The following is a 25,550-nucleotide window of genomic DNA, read 5'->3' as shown; positions in this document are numbered from 1 at the left end:
GGAATCAATCAACACTACCTCTCACCCCATCAAGTTCAGCCTGTACTTTTTATCTATATCTACCTCCAGCATCATCTGCCTATTTCACCCACGCAATAACCCTAGACCAGTGCTGCTGCTCTGGGTACGAATCATCGTTGACAAACGGGTGCGCGCTGAAGTGTGGCTTTGTGATGCGTTGTGGTGCGTCTGCACAATGATCTCGGCAATGCTATTATGTTCATCATATCTTATAATTGAAATGGCCAAGGTCAGGGGTCTGCCAGCTAGAACTCTTCACGGGTCCAAAAGCATATATGATATACTAGAATTTCGCAGCCGCTTCGCGGCCGCTCATCCCAGAGTTACCTTGCCGCGCACTATGGGAAGAAGGAAATTGCGGGAGTTGACTCCACATGTAGTAACGGATGGGTTATTAGTTATTATTATGTGTCCTTATTAGTGTAGTGTAGTCAACACTTTATGGCTCATACACACTGCCCGGTATTTGCTCCGATTATGCTGTCGGGGAGCATTTTTGGCGCTGACCGACAAAACGGCTGATTTGACGTTAAGCGGTGCCCAAAAGGTAGATCAGGATATACCAGTATATATCACAAAGGCTTTGCAGGTAGACCACATGACATGGCCCTAAAAAAATATATAATTTTATTATAAAAAACGATTTTTGCATCTGCCGCTTGAGATGACCTGAGATGTCTTGATTGATTGACATCAAAAAGGGCCTGTCAGCTCAAACACACAATGCAATACTTGTTGTTGTGTACAATCATCAGTAGCAAAGTCAAATACCAAAAATAAAAACCAATGGGATGATAGTTTTATTTTGCTGGTCGTTTTGAAAGTAGCTCTGAAGTAAAAAAAAAGTGTGGGCAGCCCTGGTATAGATGATTATATATATATTCATTCCGTGGGTAAATCCCTGGCTGTAGGCTACCCACATATTGGTAGCATATTACCTATATTAGCCCAATATTGGCGTTACGCATTTCAGTTGAATAATGTTGTGTGCGCACGTGCGGAGAAAGACAGTTATTTAATGAAACTCAAGATTATAACGTCCTGTCTCGCTGGCGCCGTGTATAGGCTGCACGGCTATTCCTGTGTGTGTGTGTGTGTGTGTGTGTGTGTGTGCGTGTGCGTGTGCGTGTGTGTGTGTGTGTGCGCAATGAAAAGTACTCGGCAGGCGAAATTGCGAATTCGAACGGTGTAATTGTAATAGTTTGGAACAAACCAAGTTCTGTGGAAGAACAATGTTGACGTAACTAAGAGATTCGCTGAGTAAGCAATATTTTATATACAGTGATTTAGAAGGAATAAGCAAAATCGTGAGGCGAAGATTCCTCTCCTTCCTTGTTTTATTCAAGGAAGCTCTTAGAAGGAAGTGAAGTGGTCACGTGACTGGGCTGCGCCATGACACTTTCATGGACACTTTCACGGGAGCCAAACTACACCCGGAAGTTTGGCAGAATGCACTGGAGCCAATGAGAGCTCAGTGACCAGCTCATGAACAAACATTATTTATGAATGACTGAGACCTTTTGTAAAGTGATCGCTTCTGGAAAATAAAATAATATATATAACACGTCTTATTTTTTGATGTGCATACTACTTAATGTGATTTATTTTTTCAAAGAGCAGAGAGCAGCCCAGGCAGAAAACGTACTATGTGCTCTTCTAAAAATACCTCAATAAAAATAAATAGTTATTAAGTCGAAAAACAACCACTCGGAAAAAACGTGTGATATCACTTATGTCTTCTTTCATATTCCTGAACCAATTATATGACAAAGCTCGCAATCGTTCATGTATAATGTTTGTTATGAGCTGGTCCAGCCGGCTCCATTCACTGCCATGTATTCATTGCACTACTGGTGTGAGTTTGGCTCCCATGAAAGTGTCCATGAAAGTGTCATGGCGCAGCCCAGTCACGTGACCACTTCACTTCCTTCTAAGAGCTTCCTTGGTTTTATTCTCCTGCGGACAGGACTGTCAGGGAGACTATCAGAGCAGCACAGGGGAGTGGCTTAAAAGACGGGGTAGTAGTTGCCAGGTTGGCGAATTGTAAGCGAGTCGTAGTGTGTGTTGAATGGCATTTGAATGGCATTTGTGGGCTTGTGAATTAATTTTCTCACATGTAATTTGTGCTCACTTGCATAGACCTGGCGAATTTAGCGTGGTGAAAGGGCAACAGTGTTCCGGGGGTGTGGGTGCTTCGGGCGATAATGTTTGTAGTAAACAAATGCATTGGCGGCGTGAGTGTGAAAGGGAGGCATTTTTGGTGGCAGTGCCAGTGGCAGTGTTAAGGCCTATTCATAGTCTGGATTTTCGGTGGTAAGGTGACCACCGCTCCGGTGGTGAGCTGACCACCGGAGCTGAAATAACGTTGAGCGGTGGTGAGTAAAAACAGAGAGAAGGGCTGGAGCGGTGGCGGTGGTTTGCTCTTCACCGCGGCTCGTGACGTCATGTTGTAGTTCGGTGGTCACCCCACCAGCGTAAATCCAGACTATGTATGAGCCTTTAGGCGGGTGGTGTCGAGTTTTGGCGTTCGGCGCGATAGGAGGAGATAGCGTTGGAACACTGCGAAGGTAAGTGTGTGACGTCACTGCCGTGTGAGTGTGTGTGGGTGTAGTGTGTAAGATGGTGTTGTGGGTGTTGCAATAGCGACGTAGCTGTTGTGGCTTTGGGTTTCTTGCCATGTGTTGGGTACAACTTCTCCAATATAGAATAGATAGCCTAGTCCCGACCCCCAAATTATTCTGTGATATTTCTTTTCGATTGCTCCGAAAACATTTTCAAATTTGAAGACCAAAACCGACTGGACCCGTGACAATTTCGTCTGATTCCAACCGGTCCCGAGATGTCTTTCAAATGGCAGAGCCGAGCCTGAACCAGGCAGACATAAATGAGGACTACATTTGACTGAGGGACTGCCATTGGATATTTTTGAATTTTTGTTTTTTCATGTCATATGAAAACAGGTTTGAAAGGTTCACTTCTGTGGTCTCTAACATTACACCTAGCATGTTTAAGCATTTATTTCATATTTACATGTCGATTTCAGCTCTGACACTTATTTCAGACATAGTATGTGAAGAGTCTGCCTGTGCTATTAACTCATAAACAAAATAAAAAAAGCTTTTCTCTGGTGAAAACTGTAATTTGCGCGATGGCAGTCTCTCAGTCAAATCTGGTCACTACTTAAAATTAAAATGTACCATTTGTTTTTTACACAATCAGAGTTTAGCAGATGCAATGTGCCTGTCTTGGCTGAATTACATTTTAACAAGGCGCCACTCTCAATGCACTTTACAGCTCCTACTGTGCTCAATTCCACGATTTGCACGAAGTGGGGCCACGCAGGAGAGTTGCCATGGTTACTTTAGACTTTTTATTAATTTGATTTGAGCTTTGCTTTGGGGAAGAAGAAGACAGCCTCCACGTGGCCTCCCCCGCAAGTAGCTAAAGAGTAGTTCCAGGTTGCATGCCCTCAAGGTCAAGTTTAATTATATGTCCCAAGCTGGGCAATTCATTTTACAGCAGATAATAAAAGCTCTAAAAGACACAATACAGTAAACATACAGTACAACAACAACAAGAGACATACGTATACATTATCACAAGATACAGATCATTACCTATAAATATAAAGTGCAACTAGAGCTAAAGTTAAAGTGCACCAAGTGTAACTATCCTCACCACCCACCCTTGAAACTACACGGCAGCTACCTCCTCTTCCTCCTTACTTCCCCCATTGATGGCCCGGACAGAGGCAGTATGACCGAAACAAATGTCTTCACAACGTCCACCGACCACAGCCCCAGCGCTATAGCGCTTCTCCAGCTCAATGACGAAGGTCTCACCACTGCCAAGATTGACATAGTCAGCACACCTTTGCCGGCCACATTGGCAGTAAACATCATGGCATGGCCACATGTGTCCGCAGACATATGGCCTGGTCAGCCGCCGGACAGTCTCCAGAGGTTGCAGAGATAGAATGGATTAACACCAAAGTGCAAGACACTACCATCGTCAACATCTACAAACCACCACCTAGCAGATTAGACCCACCGTCTACTTTGGGAATACCAGGCCGTACAGTTCCGCCGGCTGTACGCCCGGGGCGAGTTGGTAAAGGGGCGAGTCGTCTGGTATTCTCTAAAAGCTGCCAAATAATTGTAGTTAGAATAAAAAGAACAACATTTGCCTCTGAGACGTAGTGGAGTAGTTTCAAGTATCAGAAAAGGGAACGTAAATGTACCTCAAAATTGCTTAATGAACTTACCTTCCTCCACGGCTCCAGACATATTGGTAGGTGGAGATCTGTCTGCTCTGATCATCTGTCACAGCACAAGACCATCGTGGATGATACAGCTTTCTGCTGCAGGCAATGTGCACTGAATTACCCAGACTCACCAGCAGAGCATCCATTCATGTGGGCAGTGATATCACATGATAGGAAACCTAATGCAAAAGGTAGCTGGGCAATATCCATTAGTACACTCCACGCATGCACGCCCGCACGCACACATGCACGTATACACACACGCACACACGCATGCACGCACGCACACACGCACACGCACGTACACACGCACGCACACACGCGCACACACACACATGTACACACGCACACACGCACGCACACGCGCGCGCACACATATTCCTGCTTGGCCACACACAGGCCCACATGCACTTGTGCACGTACAGTCCCCTGTCGCAGGCAGTAATTCTGTGTTTTGCTTGATTGATTTTAGATTAGCCGTATAATGAAAACAGACTGTGTTTGAAGAAAGTGCCGTGCCGCCGTCACTTTATCAAAGGATCTGTCATGGTGGGATGAACTGTGTGTGTGTGTGTGTGTGTGTGTGTGTGTGTGTGTGTGTGTGTGTGTGTGTGTGTGTGTGTGTGTGTGTGTGTGTGTGTGTGTGTACGTGACTACGTGTGTGTACGTGTGTGTGTGTGTGTGTGTGTGTGTGTCTGTGTGTGTGTGTTCGTGCAGATGTGTATTACTGTGTGCGTGCATGCGTGCGTGTGTGCGTGCATGTTTTTGGAAGCCATTTCACACCAAATAAGCATATTTGATTGTAGTGCATTATGTGTCCGTTTTCCTATGGACACATGGACACATCCTATGGACACGCAGTTCTATAATCCAGTGGTTCCCAAAGTGTGGTCCGGGGACCCCCAAGGGTCCTTGAGGGAGTTTGGAACCAAATGGGCCCTTATGGGTCTGTAACTCTGAAAGTTTACACATGGAAAGAAATGGACCCTAGCGTCCATTTAGTTCCATTTTGTACACTCTCAGAGTTAAATTAACATTGATTTTACAATATAAATTGGGTGTCCCACATATAGAAATGCCATTAAATGGGGGCCCGTAGCCTATTGCATATCAAACTGAGCCTTGAAATTAAAATGGTTGAGAATCACTGCTAGAGCCATAGAAATCTTCTCTTCAAATGGGGGTCCGCGAGGTAATTAGTGTCAATTTGGGGGTCCTTGACATGAAAAAGTTTGGGAACCACTGCTATAATCTAGGGTAGATGGTTGTGTAGCCGGTCTTGGCTCATTGCTATTGATGGCCCTTGCTACTGCACTGCTACTAATGATGATTGACTTAGATGTAAATGAGCCGATACATACCCCCTATTGTCACTATACCAATTTTGAAACGTATTTTAGTTACGTCATCGAGAGCAGTGGTTTATTTTTAAATGTTTTTTTGTGGCTGTTGCCTTTATTTTAAATATTGTTTTTTATGGAGGGATAGACAGTAGGCTGACAGGAAATGGGGAGAGAGATGGGGGTGTGACATGCAGTAAAGGCTGTCGGGATCGGGAGTTGAACCCGTGGCACACTGCCAGACTGGATTACCAGCCAAGGTGCCTGGACCACTGAGCCACGGCCCAGGCAGAGAACAGTGGTTTCTCATTGGCTGGTGGATAATCGCGTAGATCTGTGAAACCTGTGACATCAGTCATCCGATTCTATCTGATAGATTACTCCCAGTCCCCAGGATGTTTTTTTTGTGTTATCCTTTTAGCCTTAATGTCTTACTGTAGCACATGCTGTTTGCATTTAATTTTCTTTATACTCTCAGGCAGCACAAATTAGGATGAACTCCTCCACTTCCGCTTTATCGCATACTCTTTATTTTGTTATTCAGAAAGAACAATAATGAGTCCATTATCTATTACTAGATCGGTGTCCGGCTGTAGAGCACTGAGTTGGTAACGATGGAAGTTGCCCCACCCGGCTATGTGATACCAGTTGTACCCGTTCCACCCATCTGCCTGTGTCCCTTTTATGCCCATATATGGAGATTTCTGTATCTGTCTCTCTGTGTCCCTTTATTCCTATATATGGAGTTCTGTGTCAGGCATGCCCAAATAAGAAGTGTTGTGAACAGGCCAGCTCCATATATGGAGATATAGGGGTGATCAGGTCCAGATCCCGGGCAGAGGCTTTTGTGCTGATTCTGGACAACCGGCTATCCGACGGACTCGACACCGGGCACTGCACTCCCTGTGGTGGGGTGGAACTTGTGTGTCAGATTTGAAGTCAGTGGGGCGAACGGTTCTCGAGTTACGTGGATTACAGACATACACACATACATACGTACGTACACACAGAGACTTGGTGCATTTATACCGGTATAGTTAGACAGATTACTAGCAGCAATATTTACATTATTTAGCTTTAGCTATTTTTAAGTAATACATCTGTGCAAATTAAGCATGTACATTTTGAACATCTTGTCTTATTATGCATAGTTCTCATGATTGATAATTAGGTAAAATAAAAATAATTGTGTTTTTTAGTAATGATTAGCCATAATTGTTATTGCTGCAGCTGGATGTGTCAGTCAGGGTAACAATAGTCATTCAGTGTTGCCAGAATTTAAATTATAATAATGCATTAATGCATAGCTTATTTGTTTGTTTATTTAGTCATTTGTTTATTTATTCCTCGGTGTAAGGGAATTCCAAATACAATTTTGAGTCTAAGCATTGATATACAACCTGGTGAATGTGAAAAAAGGACATCATCCAATTCTATTTACACTTAACATTACTGAATGCCGCATTTCATGGCGTGTATTGATATGAATGACAATAATAGAATTGCTGGGCTTTATTCATGAATATACATTTTATTAGGGAATAGATGACACAATGAACATACAATTTTTTTAGGGTATTGTAATTGCTGTTTTGTTTTTTGGAAACCTAGAAAGCTTCTACGTCTTTGACCAATGTTTTTTTTTTTTTTTTTTTTTTTTCTCCTTTCCTTCCCCTTCAGGGGCTGCAGCCATTGACAGCCACTGAACTAAACCATTGTCTTTGTATCCTGGATGTTAAACATGGAGGGGTCAAACTGCTGCCCTTTGTAGGGTGAACCTTCAGCATCCCAGCCCTTCTTCAGCATCTCATGCATGCTCATCTCATGGCTCTGTGGCTTACCCTGCATCTTCTGATGGTTGTCAAATCGAAGTTTGTCCAGAGTTGCGCGCTCCTCTTCATCAACAATTGTCTCTAGGGGGCGCTCACATTGAATCTTGCTGATATCAAGCTCCGGTTCTCCTTTCAGTAATGCCTTCCACCAGATCTCTCCGCACTTACTGAGAGACAGAATAACGCATCGTCCAGGTTCAAGGCTCCACATTGAGTCTTCCGTGTCAATCTTGTGAGTTAACTCTCCCTCCATCATGACTTTGTCTTGTGCTCCATCCCTCAGACAGACGCGCACGCTGTAGCTCTGCAGGCTGACCACCACCTGTGAGCCCCTGATGACAGTTTTAGGGACATTTACAAGAACTTCCACATCTGCATAGTCTTGAGACCAGCTGTACTTGTCTCTCACGGCACCATTGTAACTGTCTGGGTTGGACTGAAATTGCTCCTGTGTTGAGTTGGTCTTGGTTGCCGTTGTCTGTTCTCCCTGGGGAGACTGGAGCAGGGGGCCGTAGGCTGGATACTCCATGGCAACTGAGGTAGAGGTTATCTCTGTCTGGACATCCATGCCATTCTGTTCCGATGCCTCCTGCTGCTGAGCACACTCTACTTCGAGCTCTTCTATTGCTGCTGGAGGAACAGCTCTGGTGTTTTCCTCTCTCAGCTGCCTAGCTCTGTCCTGCTCCGCCATCCGTTCGAATAGCCTGTATGTCTTCAGGAGCATTTTCTCTGCCACACCAGGGCGGAACCCCACTCGGTCGTGAGGACCTGATGACACACGGTAGAAGTCTGTCTTGCGATACAGAAACCCAAGGTAGATCTGTAAAAAGTCTTCCACGTTTCCCACATTCTGCAAGATGCCAAATAAGGGGTTGTCGTAAATTTCGGTCATTTCCAGTGGTGATGCCATCGCAAAGTTTAATTGTAAAAGGTAGTCAGAGTAGGGTATGTTATGTGAAGAGTGCATGTCACTGAGGGCTCTTTTATACTGTTGTTCTTGTCGTCATGATGAGGTCACGATGAGTCATCCATGCCCAAATATGGAGTTCCAGGTCATCTGTGATGTCAAACCCATGTCATCAGTCCTCTTCATATCTCCATATGCCCATATATGGAGATCTCTGTGTCCGTCTGTCCACGTCCCTTTTATACCCATGGAGATCGCTGTTGTCATCACTATATGCCCATATATGCCCATATAATGGACAACCACCGGCTGACCAACTTCACTGCATTCTCCCGCTGAGTTCAATGGTCAGTCTTCTCGTCACGATGAGTCATCCATGCCCAACTATGGGGTTCCAGGTCATCTGTGATGTCAGACCCATGTCATCAGTCTTCTTCATATCTCCATATGCCCATATATGGAGATCTCTGTGTCCGTCTGTCCACGTCCCTTTTATACCCATGGAGATCGCTGTTGTCATCACTATATGCGCATATATGCCCATATACTAGACAACCACCGGCTGACCAACTTCACCGCATTCTCCTGCTGAGTTCAATGGCCAGTCTTCTCCATATCTGGGCTAATCCTTTGGCGTTACCCATCTCCATTATTTGGGTGAAACATGTTGTCGGTCATCTCCATAATTGGGAGACTCGGCGGGCCAGGCAGGTCAGGAACAATGCAATTAAGCCATGAATACACCCCACCCGCTGCAGCTACTGTATGAATACACCCCACCTGTTGCAGCTACTGTATGAATACACCACACCTGCTGCAGCTACTGTATGAATACACCCCACCCGCTGCAGCTACTGTATGAATACACCCCACCTGTTGCAGCTACTGTATGAATACACCCCACCTGTTGCAGCTACTGTATGAATACACCCCACCCGCTGCAGCTACTGTATGAATACACCCCACCTGTTGCAGCTACTGTATGAATACACCCCACCTGCTGCAGCTACTGTATGAATACACCCCACCTGCTGCAGCTACTGTATGAATACACCCCACCTGCTGCAGCTACTGTATGAATACACCCCACCTGCTGCAGCTACTGTATGAATACACCCCACCCGCTGCAGCTACTGTATGAATACACCCCACCCGCTGCAGCTACTGTATGAATACACCCCACCCGCTGCAGCTACTGTATGAATGAATACACCCCACCTGTTGCAGCTACTGTATGAATACACCCCACCTGCTGCAGCTACTGTATGAATACACCCCACCCGCTGCAGCTACTGTATGAATACACCCCACCCGCTGCAGCTACTGTATGAATGAATACACCCCACCTGTTGCAGCTACTGTATGAATACACCCCACCTGTTGCAGCTACTGTATGAATGAATACACCCCACCTGTTGCAGCTACTGTATGAATACACCCCACCTGCTGCAGCTACTGTATGAATACACCACACCTGCTGCAGCTACTGTATGAATACACCCCACCTGTTGCAGCTACTGTATGAATACACCCCACCTGTTGCAGCTACTGTATGAATGAATACACCCCACCTGCTGCAGCTACTGTATGAATACACCACACCTGCTGCAGCTACTGTATGAATACACCCCACCTGCTGCAGCTACTGTATGTACGTATGAATACACCCCACCTGCTGCAGCTACTGTATGAATACACCCCACCTGCTGCAGCTACTGTATGAATACACCCCACCTGCTGCAGCTACTGTATGAATACACCCCACCTGTTGCAGCTACTGTATGTCGTCAGTCATCTCCATTTTAAGTGACACTTAAAGTTCAGCCAATGGGTGAAGCTGACGAGTCAGGTTGGCCAATCAGGGAAGCGATCAAAGGACACACTTTGTGTAGACAAATCCACAGAGCCTTGTGGATTTGTCTATACTATACTTGTCTATACTATACTTGTGGATTTGTCTATATACTCACAATGCAGAGATTTGCATAAGTTATAGAAGGTCTACTCGGGAATGATACACATTGGGAATGAATGCCCCATCTGGTTATGCAATATCTGACGCGATGTACCCATTGTTGCACCTCTGTACCCATTGTTGCACCTCTGTACTCATTGCATCCATTGTACTGGTTTGTCTGTATCCCTTTTAGTGCCTATATTGAGATCAAATGAAGAGTTCTGAAACTTTTTAGTGCCAAGCTCCCCCAAATGTGTGTGTGTGTGTGTGTGTGTGTATATATGTATATATATATGCATTATATATATATATGGCCGCGGACCCCCATCTAAAAATGGTTTGTGCCAAGGACCCCCAGAAGATGATTTGTGTTGTAAACATTAATAATAATTTGCTTGGATGTTGTTCAAGTCCTACATAAGCCACAGAGTAGATTTGGACAGAACGCCAAACCCAATTTTGAAGAACCCAGGTCCAGAAACAAGAAGCCACAGGTGTGTGTGATGGTATTGGATTCATGGGATCAGTAGAATTATGTTTCCAGTTCAATGTTGAAGTGTTATAAGTTACAGTGGAACACAACGGAGATAGTGCTTCTTTCACCTGACAAATATCACTATGTGATCCTTTCTCGTTTTAAAGATATTCTTTGTGGCTTTCGCCTTCATTTAATTATTTTATAGAGGGATAGGGTGACAGTAGGCTGACAGGAATGGGGAGAAAGATGGGGGGGTGACATGCAGTAAAGGCCGTCGGGATCTGGAGTGGAGAGAGAGAGAGAGAGAGAGAGAGAGAGAATATCACTATATCAATAGTTTTCATTATCAGTGGGTAACGATATAGTTAGTTATAGTCCTTGGTGTGGCCCTTAACCCTGCCTCCTATCTTACTGCAGTGACAGTGAGTTGATGCCTGTACAGTATGTGAATGCATGCACTGTGGCTCTTATTTCATTTTCTCATTTACAACAGGGATTTGTGTCCCCCGGGCTTTCATGTCATTTCCATTTGATTCTACTCTGCTGGTGGGAAATGAATGCCTCTTATTAGGAAACGTCTCCCAGGGTTTATTTTGTGGTGATTGCTGCAGGACATTCCTTCCTTCTCCGCTGTCGCTCTGAAGATTGTGTTTGAATACAATACAATGCAGCACACACTCAAAGGCCTCTCATGCAGATAATACATTTTAAACGATAATTTTACTTTTCATATGAAAGAATTGCGTTGCAGTTGGGCCTATATTGCAAAAGAAGCCAATTGTCATACAATTGCAGTCACTTATAAGCAGTGTTGGGGAAGTTACTTTGAAAGCGTAGCTTGTAAAGCTACAAGTAGCTCACCATGGCAGTAGCTTGATCAAGCTACATAGCTACCCCTGGAGAAATGTAGCTTGTAAAGCTACAGCTACATAGGAAAAAGTAGCTCAGCTACTTTTTTTTCAGCGTTAAATTGAGAATGTACATGCGGGAGACCCCTCCTCCCCTCTGGGAGACCCCTGCTCCCCTCTGGGAGACCCCTGCTCCCCTCTGGGAGACCCCTCCTCCCCCTGCTCCCCTCTGGGAGACCCCTCCTCCCCCTGCTGTATAACTACAGCAAGTAATTTCCCTGTACGAATACAGATTCTTAGGAAGAATATTGCCAAGCAAGCATTACTTTTATGATCAGTATTACCTTACAGCCATAGGCTGCACTAAAGATGTGATGAGAGATACTAACGGAGACAACACCAGGGGAGACATAGCCTGTTTTCAGTTGTCCAGTATTTTGTTTTGCTTTGCTTCAGACCTTGACTGTGACAATCTGATATGGGCTGTTCATTAGTTTTGGAGGTAAATAAATACAACAAAGGATCTACATTCTTGGACTTCGTCTATTCTTGGAGCCTTGACCGCTCGGCAACTGTTGCAATTTTAATTAGCATTCAGTGATTTGGGTGATTTGGAGGGAAAAAAAACGTTTCGCCCCTATAACAAGATGTGCACATGCACATGCACGTGCTACAGTGGGGGGACATGCGACAGGTCAACAGCACACACACCGGCCCCTCTCTATCCTGATTGGATGAAGGCTGGGCCACCTAGCCAAAAACGTTTTTTTTTTACCCCCAGGGACAGGGAGGAACTCCTTATAATAATTGATATGGCCAGCACACTCTATAGTAGGGAGTAGGGAGGATTATCACAAAAAAATAAACGTATGAAGTAAAAATTTAATTTATTTTCTCTTTGAGCTGAGGAAGAGTGAAAATCCTAGTCAAAGACAGACCTTTAATTTTCAGATAAACAAGTTTATATAAGCTGTAGTTACAAATGACAAATCTAAATGATGAATACCAAATGCATCCAGTAGCTCTGGTTATATATTTTCATATGAAATTAAAACCATTTCAATTACCATACAGTAGTTGCTTGATGATGCTGAATGTTTTTCTACATTTTTGATCAAAATGAGATTGCTCCTGCTTGTTGAAGTCTCCTGTATAAGTGAGCTGCCACGTGATGACCATCTGTTTGCTGCACTGGCTCACACATCAGCGGCTGTGTTCCATTTCCTGACTGCAGCACTGGTTGAGTTAGAAAAAGGAGGTGTGTGTGTGTGTGTGTGTGTGTGTGTGTGTGGGGGGGGGGGGGGTCTCCCAAAGGCATCAGCTGCCTTTGGGAGACTACGGCGACGGGTCATCCAAAACAACAATCTTCATCTGCACACCAAAGCTTCTGTTTAACAGGCTGTCTGTATCACCACCCTCCTCTACAGCTGTGAAGCATGGACCCCATACAGCCGTCACATCAAGGCCCTGGAGCGCTTCCATGTTGGATGCCTGCAGCGCATCCTTGGCCTCACCTGGCATGATCATGTACCTCAGACTGAAATACTTGCTAAGACCAACTGCAGGAGTATTGAGGCCATGATCACCCAGCACCAACTGCGCTGGCTCGGACACGTGATACGGATGCCCCAAGATCGGCTGCCCCGTAGAGTGCTGTATGTCCAGCTCCACCATGGCAGCGCCTGGCAGGAGGGCCAAAGAAGCGCTATAAAGACCAGCTGAAGACCTCACTGAGGAAATGTAAGCTGCTGCTGACCGTGACTCATGGCGGCAGCGCTGTCACGAAGGAACCCAGAGGCTGGAGGAGGACAGGACTGTCAGAAGACAGCAACAGATGCAACAGAGACACAGGAGGAACACACCCATGACTGCCAGTACCACTACCACCACTACAACCTACCCATGCCCCACCTGCAATAAAACATGTAATTCCAGGATTGGACTCTTTAGCCACCAAAGAACTCACCGTTAAGGACATAAGTGGACGTCATCATCGGATTCGATGGACAACCATACGCAAAGCAAGTAAGTGTGTGTGTGTGTGTGTGTGTGTAGGAATACAGTGCAGAGTCTCCTAAGCTCAAATTATCACTGATTTCCTAATGCATTGCTAGGCTATTTAGCATTTATTTTGGCATTAACACATACAGTATTAAGGCATTGATCCAGTTTAGCTAAGAAAAGATTTATACAAAAAACACTGTAAAATACTTAAATGATCAATTTGTACAAATGTTTGGTTACATTTGTACACTCCCACAGTTACATGATTGAACACTGAGCATGTTTAATGTGTACCACCTTAACATAGCATATAATGGGTAGACTGATTCCATTTTGATCTTTACTGACATGCAGAAGATATGTCTCTCAGAGTGGTGGAGGAGAAGTTAATTCATTCTCTTTCTCTGAATCTTGGAAAACATGAATCCTTTTCTTTCCTTAGTATATCTTAGGGGAATGACGTGGAGAATTCCACGACAATAGACCAAGTAATTAGCTGAAAACCACTTTCCTTTGTGTGAATGTTAATAGCAATTGGAAAGATCTATTCGGGATGTGTGATTTTCCCACTCTGTGACATTGAACTTCTGGTTTCTTCAACCTGTCATGTCCTCTCCTCGTCTGTTCATCCTCTCAGCACAAAAGAAGCTTGGTCTTTCTCATGCCTACTTGTGAACACAAGGGTCTGTATTTTGCGTGTCTTAAGTACCAGGTCTTATTACCTAACTTGAGTAAACTAAAGACCTGGAGTTGTGATCAATGCTCTTTGGCCACTCAGAATAGCCAAATGGCATTGATCACACCTCCAGGTCTTTACTTTACTCAAGTTAGGTAATAAGACCTGGTACTTAAGACACACAAAATACAGCCCAAGGACAGGAATAATGTACATACAGTACGTGTTACAGTGTGTGTGCGTGCGTGCGTGCGTGCGTGTGTGGTTGACACGGTCCGGAAGGCAAGAAGCATCCCACCTGGTCCTCCTGAAACAGTCTTGGTTCCTGAGCTAGCGTTTTCCTTCATCAGTCAGAAGAGTGGAGAGACACCGGAGATGCCACAGCTCATGAACCCAGCTTTAAAGCCAATACATCAACACTGTTGTGTTACTTACAGCATGTGGTGTGCATGCGACACATGTGAGGCACCATTACGCTCAGTGGGGTTGTAGTAAATCACTCATGTCCTTTAAATAGAACCTTGATGCACTGGTTTATGTCAGATTTTAAAAAAGCAAAAGTATGGGTGGTGCAGCGGGTGCTGCGGTAATGTGGTCGCAGCCCTGCAGGAGACGTCAACGTTGTCACAGTTTTACGGCCGGCTAAACTGTCATGGTGTCATACTCCATCTATCCAATGGCTGTCAAGAGTGTTTCCATCTTTCTAACTAGCTGTCAGCGTTGGGCGGAAAACACCACGAGACCGATGTGTCGAAGAGCAGTGATATCGTTCACTTTACAGAGCGAGAGAGGAGAGAGGCACAGGCCTTTATTGACACAGCTTTCATGCTACATTTTACATAGTACAGCATGGTTTCCACTAGGAATGTTGCTTACCCTTTTCTGCACATCGTATACAAAAAGTAAAGGTCCGGTTATGAGCTAAACTAATAATATTTTACTTCATTAGTGGACAAGATAAATCCAAGTTATTGGTTAATTTACACAAACATGAAGCGGCAATTTAAACGCTCGAAACGAGCGTTTAAATCGCTTGTTTAGTCAGCCGCTTCATGTTTTTCAAGGAAGTTGTGCGCATTAGCGTCCAGTGTTGTCAAGGTTACGCTGAAACGGTAAGATTATTACTTATTACTAGTTACTTTAAAAAAGTAATATTACTTTACGTATAACTCCCTGCCAAAAGTAACTAGTTTCTTTACTCATTACTTATTGTTCTCGACAACAGTAATCTATGGTTGAAATGTTGAAAATGCAAAGTCTCAATACTTTGCATGTGCATGCCTACATTGCCTACATTGCATGTGTTCTGGACGGTTTAAGGCCCGCCCTTTTACATCCGATACTTCACATGTAAACAAGTGCGCATCGTTTCCGTATCTGCTCTAGAGTCTGGATCTAGACCAATCAGCAGCCTGCAAAGCAACTCCATCCCAACTAGTTACTTTAGGAAAAAAGTAAATGTAATATTATGACACAAAATGTGAAAGTAACTAGTCACTTTACTAGTTACTGGAAAAAGTAATAATATTACTGAAAGTAACTAGTTACTTAAGTCACATAACAACACTGTTAGCGCCTCCCCTGGTCGACTGTGGAATTAGATTTTCCAACTGAAAAACATGCAAACGTCTGACTAAACAAGCGATTTAAACGCTTGTTTCTACCCGTAACTTGGATTTTCTTGTCGCACGCACGCTGAGGAGACGAAAAGAAACAAGTCTCTCTCACCCTCCGCTGCAAATGGGGCTAGTCTGTCTCTCTCTCTCTCTCTCTCTCTCTCTCTCTCTCTCTCATAAAATGGTAATTGGTCAATTTGTCCGCTATATTATTCCATAAAGTGCACATTTATGTCTGCTTGTGTCTGTTTCACAGATTAACAGGGTATTTAAGACCATTAAATCAGAGCGCCCAGCGATTTACAGCAACGGAGCACATTTAGCGACGCACCAGGCACTATCCCGGATGTAGCTGAAGTAGCTTGATGTAGCCAAAACAAAACACTCCCGAGGCGATCAACAACAACGGGCGGTATGGTTAATTCTAACGCGACTAGCGACTAAAACATAATCTTTGTTTAGAATTGGACACAATGATTTAAATCAAGAGTTATTCATGTTTTAATATTTTTGATCTCATTCGCTAAAATGGGGGGCATTTTCGATGCCGTCCCAACCGGAAATAACATTGAATGTTGCGCAACAGACCAGCCTGTGGAATGATGCGATCGGTTTTGATATCAACAAATCTCCGTCCTTTTATTAACTCCGTCCTGAGCGACAAGCGTTAAAAAATGGTATGACGGAGAACTCCGTTCTTGCCGCTCGGGGTAGGGACAATGCTCCATATAAGCAATAGGGGTGTAACGATACATTTTGACAGCGATGCAATATGAATATGTTTTTTTTGGTGGATAGAGTAGATCATATAATCTATTCATTGGGAGATCTAAAGTTCAGAGGCCTTCAGTTCTTGAGCGATTCCCACAACCCCCTACCATATTGCTGAATTTCTTGGAAAATGACAGCACAGAACTGCCAAAACTGCAATAAATGGCGCAACGTGTACGAAAACAATAAGGTGAATTTTTCCCCTTCGGCTTGACCCCTAACTAGAATAAGAATAATATTCTCATTGTAGGCCGTGTTGTGTTGGGACCCATGAAAAAGTGCTTAGAAAATGAGTTTCGTTCCCATGTCATGGGAACTACTCATTCAATGCATTTTTTCATAGATAATACCCTTCTGGACTTTGGGTTAAAAGTTCTACTCATAATATCCAGTATTTTGTCACAGTCAAAATAAACAGTGTATAACCAAAAAACGAAAATCTTGTGCTGCTGTTTTTGCTTGTAAAATGTGTTTTTGGCAACACAAAATCTTTCTCAAATGTCAAATGCATATACTTAACATCTGAAACAAGTATTGGTGCCTTTAGTTTACTCATATGTGAATTTACATCATGAAATGTAGCATATTTGTTAAAGAATATGCTTCAACTTAAGTGTTTTCCACACAGTACAATGAAACCTACACAGTAAATTGTGCCAAAAGCTTATGTTTCATACATAGAAAATGTCTCAACCTACTGTGTAATGAAAGGTAGAAAAGAGAATCAGGGCACCTTGGACCAAAATGGCAGAAAATCTATCCAAATGTTACCACGCCCCCTAAATTGGAATAATGCACTAAAAATTAAAGTACTAGAGGTCAGAATGATTACAACATAATTGTATGAAACATTTATTTATTATTTATTAAGTACCGCAAAGTGTCACAGCATCTGTCATTTGTACATCCACCCCCCCCCCTCCCAATGCCAAGGAAATATATGAAAATACAGCATACAAATGCATCACAACAAAACCTTCTGTTCAGTCAGACAACTCAAGGAGGATGTAATATATATATTTATTGAATATAAGATAATCAATGCAATATATTTATTATGGTTTGGCGATGTATTGGATCTGCTTTTTTAGGTACTCAGGTCAAGCGCATCAGTCCCGACCATAGGGACTCTGAATCCCCCGTACCTAAACAGTAGATCCAAAACGACAGGTGGTAGCTGGGGTGGAGGTGGGTGAGCACTTTGTATACAGCAGCACGCAGTATACAAAAAGGCAGCAGCAGCAGGATTGAGCGCAGGATGTATGACAGCAGCACGCTGATACAACAGCAGTGAGCAAGCAGAATTGAGCGCAGGTTGTATGACAGCAGCACGCTGATACAACAGCAGTAAGCAAGCAGAATTGAGCGCAGGTTGTATGACAGCAGCATGCTGATACAACAGCAGTATAAGCAAGCAGAATTGAGCGCAGGTTGTATGACAGCAGCACGCTGATACAACAGCAGTAAGCAAGCAAGAAGGCAGAGGAATGCAAACCTCTGGTTCAAGTAGCCGGTATGAGATGGGGTGAGCGTGTGATTGGCTGAGTGAATCATGTGGATGAGAGCCTGATGCTGCGGTGGCCCAATTAACGGCCGGCGCGCTGACTGAAGTTCCCTGACTGAACTTGCTCTGCGCATGTCTACGACAGGCGCAAATGCTCATTTGGCTGGGTAAGTAGTCTGTGCTGTTTGCATTTATACATTGCATGTAATGGATGTAGGCAGTGTGGCAATTCTTTAACATCTTAATATTTCTTGAACAAAACAATTACAATTACAGTGGACTACCTGCAACACACTATCAGTGGCAGGATTTCTAGTCATCCATGTTACTGTTAACGGCCCCATCCTCCATGCCACATCCACTGCCAATGGGTGAAGGAGCACACATCCTACTAGTCAGAGAACGTCTCATCACTGCTGCTTGGTAGTTTGCCCTTTTGCAATGTTGGTGGAGAGCATCACTTGTTGGGGGAATGGACAGTTCTGGCAAAGCTGATGATGCCGTACAGAATGATTTGTACCTTGCATCATTCACGTTTTTGGCAGATGATTGGCCATACAGGTGGCACACATATTTGCATTGAAAGTTGACTGGTCAAGGTTAAAACTGCTGCCAAGATGAACCTGCTTGACTTACGTCGGTTGACTCAGTTGTTGTCGTGTCTGATGGATGAGGTAGCCTGTCTAACAGTGTATCTGCTGATAATGTTTCAACAAAAAACAGTTCGGAGATGTTGCGCGTTGCAGGGCTGTGAAACACCAGCTCGGGGAAATCACGGGCCAACCGCCTTTTCAGTTTATCCTGCCTGCAAAATGAAAATATAGAAAAAGACGAGCACAAATCAAGGGATGAAGCCAAAGGTAAAAAAATTATAGATACAGTTGACTGGTGAATGCCAAGGAGGTAACCTAAAAGTTCCTCAGACAGATTGAGGCGCAGCTTCATCAGTGTAAGCAGAAGTCTCTGAGTATCACTAAGTGACTGTTTTGCAGGAGGTGGTAAACTTGGTGACACAAAATTGAACAACAACATGAAAGTCTTGGTAGTCCTGTGAAGAATTTCATTTTGCTGTCATCAAATTCTGAAGGATCAAGAGTACGATGTTTCAACTCACTTTCTAATTTGTTGACTTTATCCCTAAGTGATTGACATTCAGCATTTAAAGATTTAATCTGTTCATGTAATGAGGCAATGTCATTTTGTGTTTCCTCTGTCTGGACCCCAATGCCTGGGACTTCAACAACAGTCTGTACCTCTGCTGTACTTCGATCAGTGTTGGAGGTGAAACCAAATAACCTTGGCACGTAGTCAGGATGTAGAGGATCATCACTCTTTTTCCCTTAAATAACAAAAACAACAAAAACATTTACTAGAAATATGATATTAATTTGTTTACATATATGGGGTGTTCTCCCTATTCTGGAGGGAACATTTGCAGAAAATAGCAGATCTACAAGCTCACAACATTGTGAGCTTGTAGACCGGCTATTTTGGCAAATAAGTTTGATGTAGAGCAGGGGTAGGCAGCTTTAACCACGGGTGCCAAGGGTGACCACTGGCACACACTGGCTGGCATTAGAGTGAGAGAGGATTAGCCTGCATGTCTGTAACTGAGTGTACAAATGGAACCAATGGACCCCATTGGACCCCAAATGGACCCTTCTTAGGCCTTAAGCCTACAGGTCTGTGAGAGTGGAACCAAATGGACCTTACAGGTCTGTAACTCTGAGAGATGGAACCAAATGGACCCTTACAGCCTGAGTGTACAAATGGACACATGCAGGTCTGTAACTCTGACACTATGGGTCCATTCGTACATTCTCAGAGTAAGTTACAGACCTTAAGGATCCATTTGTGCAATAACAATAAAAAGTTATGTGGTATCAGTGGACTCTTAATGTGTCATATAAATCAGTGTCATACGATATTCTGAGGAAAACCATGGAGACTTAACATTCAGTAACTGGGTGTGTTGATCAATAAGAACATTAACATCAAGTCTTTCCACGGAGTGCGTGTGTGTAGAAACACGTAACAACATGTTGATGAGTGATTACTCCTAACCAGATCTCTTTCAGGGGAACGGACTATGTTAATCCACTTCTTGGTCTACAAGAAGAGAACTCCGTTAGGTTAGTTTAAAACGGGACATTGTGTGAAAAGGCCCTTTTACATTGAATATATGGTTTTACAAAAAAAGCAACATACCTGACACAAAGTGAAAGTGGCACCCGCAAATCCATGTGTCTGTATTCCAGTAGCCCTGAAACATGACTACTTCGGCGAAGTGCAGCGATCCATTTACTTATTTTTTCTTTACATTTCGGCAGTCTGTAAAAGGATAGCTCAGAGTTATTTTTTAATCTGTTAGTACAGTCAATCGCACAACAGCTCTTTCCCATTTTCCCATTTTAGAGTGAATGAAAACAGCGTCGCAACAGTGAGTTGCTATGGACAACAAAAAGTTATTCCGCATACGATGACGTCACGCGCATACTCAAGGGAATAAAACGTGATTGGTCCACTTGACCAAAACCACACCACTCCCCTTGCACATATTAGTACGCCTTGTAAGAAATAGTCCCGTCTTTGACCACTGATTATAAACATACTGCAGGATGGCACGAGTAGAACTTTTTTATTTGGACTTTCTACCTATAGATCTCTTTTATGGAGAAAAAATTGTGTAGTCCCCCTTCCGTGGGAACGGAACTGAACGAAAAGGGACCTCATAATATGGCCTTGTCCCTGAATATTTTGGTATAGTGGGTGTATTTGCTGTGCCTTGTTCTAGAAGTGACTTGCCCTTTACTTTCACGGCAGAGCTAGTTTCCTTTCCTGCCAAGAAAAATAAATGGACATCACTATCTTCTAAATTGTCCTATTCATTTGTCTGCCTGTCAACAGGTAGATATTGGAAGCAGCAAGAGTCAAGAAAAGTGACCTTTTAAGTTCTGTGATTCTGTCCCAAATGGGCCGTCATGATCAATAGTTAGCTTCTCTCTCTCTCTCTCTCTCTCTCATTTGATCGATGGTAATAAAAGGCCAGAATGAAATGAACCGGTGATAAATCCACAGCACACTGCAGCCTCTTTCTGAAGCTACAGCAGAAAACGATTCTTCTTACTGGACGGTATGTGCAGCACTCATGCTGTACACACAAGTCTGCTGTATTCATATATTATTGTTCAGTTGTTCATAGTTAAGTATAATAGTCCTGACGTCACTCTCTCATCCCCTGACTGTTCGCAGAAATTTTTCTCCATGGAGAATAACATTGGGTCATCTTAACAATCGTCTCATATAAGAACTGTGGTCCAAAAATAAACAAACTGTCTCAGCGATATTGTCGGGCGGTGTCTCTGTATAGTTTACGACAGTCAGCCACTCATAATATGAGTGGCAAATGTTATATTATTTAGTCCATTTCTAGCGAAAATGTAACTAATTTGGCAGCAGTTTCGTTAGCGTTCGCAGTCAGTTGATTCCTCATATCCATATGAGTGAAACCGCCGGGATGATTTGTTTATTTTTCAAACACAGTTCTTATGAGGCGATCTAAGATCCCTTTGGGGATTATAATACAAATAAAACACTGTGTTTTATTCGTATTATAATGGATCTTAGATCGCCTCATATAAGAACTGTTCTTATATGAGGCGATCTAACATCCCCCTATGCTATGGGGATTATAATACAAATCAAAAAGGTGCACAAACCCTGGGAACAGCGCCCTCTGCCGATATTGACGTCAGACTTCGGTGCTCCATAGGGCAGATGTTCTATGCAGACTACTTCTGCTCTTCATACATAGCTAACCTGTGCCCGGTGGGCACCGGCCTACTTGGGAACGATGTAAGTTTGTGTGTGTCCCTGTTGTGCCCAAATACAGTACGGAGGACTCTGTATATCTGTGTTTCTGCCTGTATCCTTTTTATGGCCTGTCAACAGGTAGATATTGGAAGCAGCAAGAGTCAAGAAAAGTGACCTTTTAAGTTCTGTGATTCTGTCCCAAATGGGCCGTCATGATGGGTACTACATTTGACAGCAAGCTCAAATTTGATGTGAACTGTGAAATATTGTGCAAGAAAGGCCAACAACGCCTCTTTTGCTTGAGGCAGCTCGCCAAATTTCAGGTTGACAAATCCCTTATGAAACTGTTCTACAGTGCCTTTATTGAGTCAGTTATCTCCTTCTCCATCATTTGTTGGTATGGAAACCTAAATGTAAAGGACAAAAACCACCTTGGTAGGATTGTGAGAACGGCCTCAAAGATTGCCGGAGTTAACTTCAGTAGTCTAGACCAAGTATTTAAAAATCAGGTGCTTAAGAAAGCCAAGTCCATTTTTACGGACAACTCCCATCCCCTCAGCTCTGAGTTCAAGCTGCTTCCCTCTGGCATTCGCCTAAAAGTTCCAGGGGCCAAAAGCAACAGGTATAAGTTCTCCTTCGTGCCTGTAGCTATCAAGGCTCTAAATGCCGATAGGAGGAGATAAATTGTATCTGTATTAATAGTTTTTTTTTTACTTATTTTTATACAACTTTCTGGAAAAGTTATGAATTATAATGTTACACTGATACCTTGAACTGCCATCCTGTTTTAAATGTTCTATGTGTACTAATGTGCCTTTGCTGTGTTTTTGTGTTTCATGTTACCTGCCTGTGTTATGCCTTGCTGTAAACCAAATCGCCCCACGGGGACAAACTAATAAATGAACCTGAACCTGAACCTGAACCTGAACCTGGCCATATATATGGAGCTCTCTAGATCTGTCTTTCCTTGTCCCTGATGTTATCAGCATATGGGCATATACTGTATGGACCTGGCCATATATGGGCATGTGGTTGTAAACGTCTATGGAGAATATGTGGAGAGTGCAAACTGTCCTGACTAAGTAATCAAATGGCTAGTGTGGGGGTTTCCATGGCAATCAATTGGCTCAGGCAGAGCGGTTCTGGACAACCGTGTATCCGACCGACTCAAGCCTGGGCAGTGAGCACTGCAACAAGTGCTACTGTACATGGATTACAGACATACTGTACATACACATGTACAGTACGTACACATGTGCAGAGACGTGGTGCGTATTGTATTGTAAGATAATAACAATAATGACGTTTAAATGGACAGAATATTGACTTGGCATGCTATATGTATTAATAAGCAAGAGAGTCTGAATGTCTGGCCTAATTTATTTTAACCGTGACAAGCAATTTGCATGACTGTTTTCATGTGGCACTATAAGCTGAGCTCAGGTGGTTAGATTCCATTATCACACACAACAAAACATCTTATCATTTAACAGAATCCATAGTGGATTAGATGACATCAATCATGTGTCATTTAAAACAGTTCTTACAACTGTGTGTGAAATGTACAAGCTTTGATAGTGGCCGATGTTTGTGTTCTTATCTTTTTCTCAAGAAATACAAAATGTGTCTGCATTTTAAATAATGTATAGAGAGCTTCAGTAGATTGAAGGGCAGCTGCACCTTTGCATGTGCCATAATAAAAAGTGGTACATTCATGTGAATCACTCAGTAGAGCTTGAAGGCAACAATCATTAGTATTGATTGTCTTTTTTGTCATTTCTCAGTGTCAACATGCATGTTTGCATCTAACAGTAGAGTAGGTGTTTTCCAAAAACATGTCTACTCTCTCTCTCTCTCTCTCTCTGTGTGTGTGTGTGTGTGTGTGTGTGTGTGTGAAGTATATTCCCTACCATACAGAGGAGAATTGTACACGGCAGACATGAGACGAGATGGAAGTTCCAAGATGTTTATTTCAACGAAGTATACAGCTTACAGCATAAGCTCACGCCAGCCATGAGCAAAGTGGCTGACGTCTCCCCATGGCTTGCGCCCCTGACTGACAACTCATTGTACATTTGGTCTACCTTTTAAGCAGTTGACATGGGTGTAGGGTGTCGGACTTTTGTTGCATATTATTAGTGGCACAGTCTTTGATCAGCCAGTCTGTCTCAAACTCCTTTGTTACACAAATAGCCACCGGAGGTCGGCTCCTTCTCGGCCGACACCCTAGTAGGTGCTGATCACCAAAAATAGGTCTACTGCAGAAGGACAGAATAGCATGTCAATCACACAAGGAATGAAGGAAGAAGATCATTGTAGGCTATAATTATGGAATCCCATATTCTTCATATCCCCCCTTGACCATCACAGATGGTCACCTAAAAATATGGAACCATAATTATCTTAGACCCCCCTTGACCCTAAGCTGGACAATACATTCAAGAAACCAAAAATAACAGCATTACAGTACAGAACTTCCCAAAAATGGTTTTCAAACAGACATCCATACATATATGAAAAATGGAAAAATGATTAGTACAGTTAACTGACATTTAAACAAGACATGCCGCTTTCAGCTCCTATTGTTACAAGAGCACTTTTTCAATATGCAATAACCTACATGTTTTACTACTAAACTCTGCTACCCAATGTCAATACAATATCAGTTAAGTCACTTCCTCGGACGTTACCCTGACAGATCACCTGGTGATACTCGAAAGAATCCATTGATGCGCCAGAGTTTAACTATAATAACACATATCTCTTCATATCTATAGGAAAATACCTCATTGACTCATAATTAGGCTATATGACTCAACTTATCTAATCATACGACAAACACATACCAACATGAGGCCTATATTATTTCATGTTGAAAACAAACGTGACGCACAATTTGTAATCAGAGTGAAGGAAAGTTCGTCTCCCCTCCGAATTGGACAAAGGAAATTTCTTCTGTATGCTTCTTTCTAGTTTACCTCGAAATGTTCGCTCAGCTGCACCGATCAAGTTGAGAAAAAGTACACTGCTGTTTTTCGCTGTCCTCATCATCATCATCATCTCTCCCCCCTCCCAACTCTGAAACATCAGAGATGGGAATATGAAGAGAAAAGCAAACATCGTCATGCACAGACTCCTTTCTGTGAAGGCCCTCGGCTTGTAGGTCAGCCAGGCGGCCACTGCTGCTCCGTGCTGCGTCTCCCAGCTCGCCGCCCGTGATTGCCGTCCCCGCGCCGACGTGATGATCAAGGCCTCCGTGTGGCTGTTGCCGCTCCATCGACCGCTCCGCAGCCCGCACCGTCCGGCGGCTGGCATCGGTCCCCGTTGCGCAACACTCCTCGCGGTGGTCGCAGTCATCATCCCCGCTGCGCAGACGAGATCACGGTCGGGTCCGCTGGAACGTCTTCGTCGCCGACTCGCCGTCCACAAAAACTCCCCTCCACCGAATTAGACGGGAAAAAAGCCACTGGATCTGTCTCATCTGACGTGAAAAAACACACCACCATGACGAGTTTCAGG

General features: G+C 43.6%; 1 protein-coding gene and 1 pseudogene across 2 annotated transcripts; both read right to left on the bottom strand.

Moving 5' to 3' along the window:
- Positions 1–7,332: 7,332 nt before the first annotated feature.
- LOC310854557 (nudC domain-containing protein 3-like) lies at positions 7,333–8,148 on the bottom strand (the record flags this gene model as incomplete). The annotated part of the gene is made up of 1 exon (XM_083759235.1): positions 7,333–8,148. One exon carries the CDS (start codon positions 8,146–8,148, stop codon positions 7,333–7,335), a length of 816 nt encoding a protein of 271 aa, XP_083615361.1.
- A 5,226-nt stretch (positions 8,149–13,374) lies between these two features.
- LOC310854556 lies at positions 13,375–25,346 on the bottom strand (annotated as a pseudogene). Its single transcript has 3 exons — positions 25,166–25,346; positions 19,074–19,557; positions 13,375–13,461 (listed from the first exon to the last, which is right to left on the bottom strand). The product of its transcript is annotated as an uncharacterized misc_RNA (transcript).
- Between the last annotated feature and the right edge of the window lie 204 nt (positions 25,347–25,550).

Source organism: Protomyctophum parallelum (genome assembly GCF_964188405.1).
Source record: "Protomyctophum parallelum genome assembly, chromosome: 2".
Classification (NCBI taxonomy): Eukaryota; Metazoa; Chordata; class Actinopteri; order Myctophiformes; family Myctophidae; genus Protomyctophum; species Protomyctophum parallelum.
The sequence above is the reverse complement of the archived record's forward strand: the minus strand, read 5'-3'. Positions and strand labels throughout refer to the sequence as shown.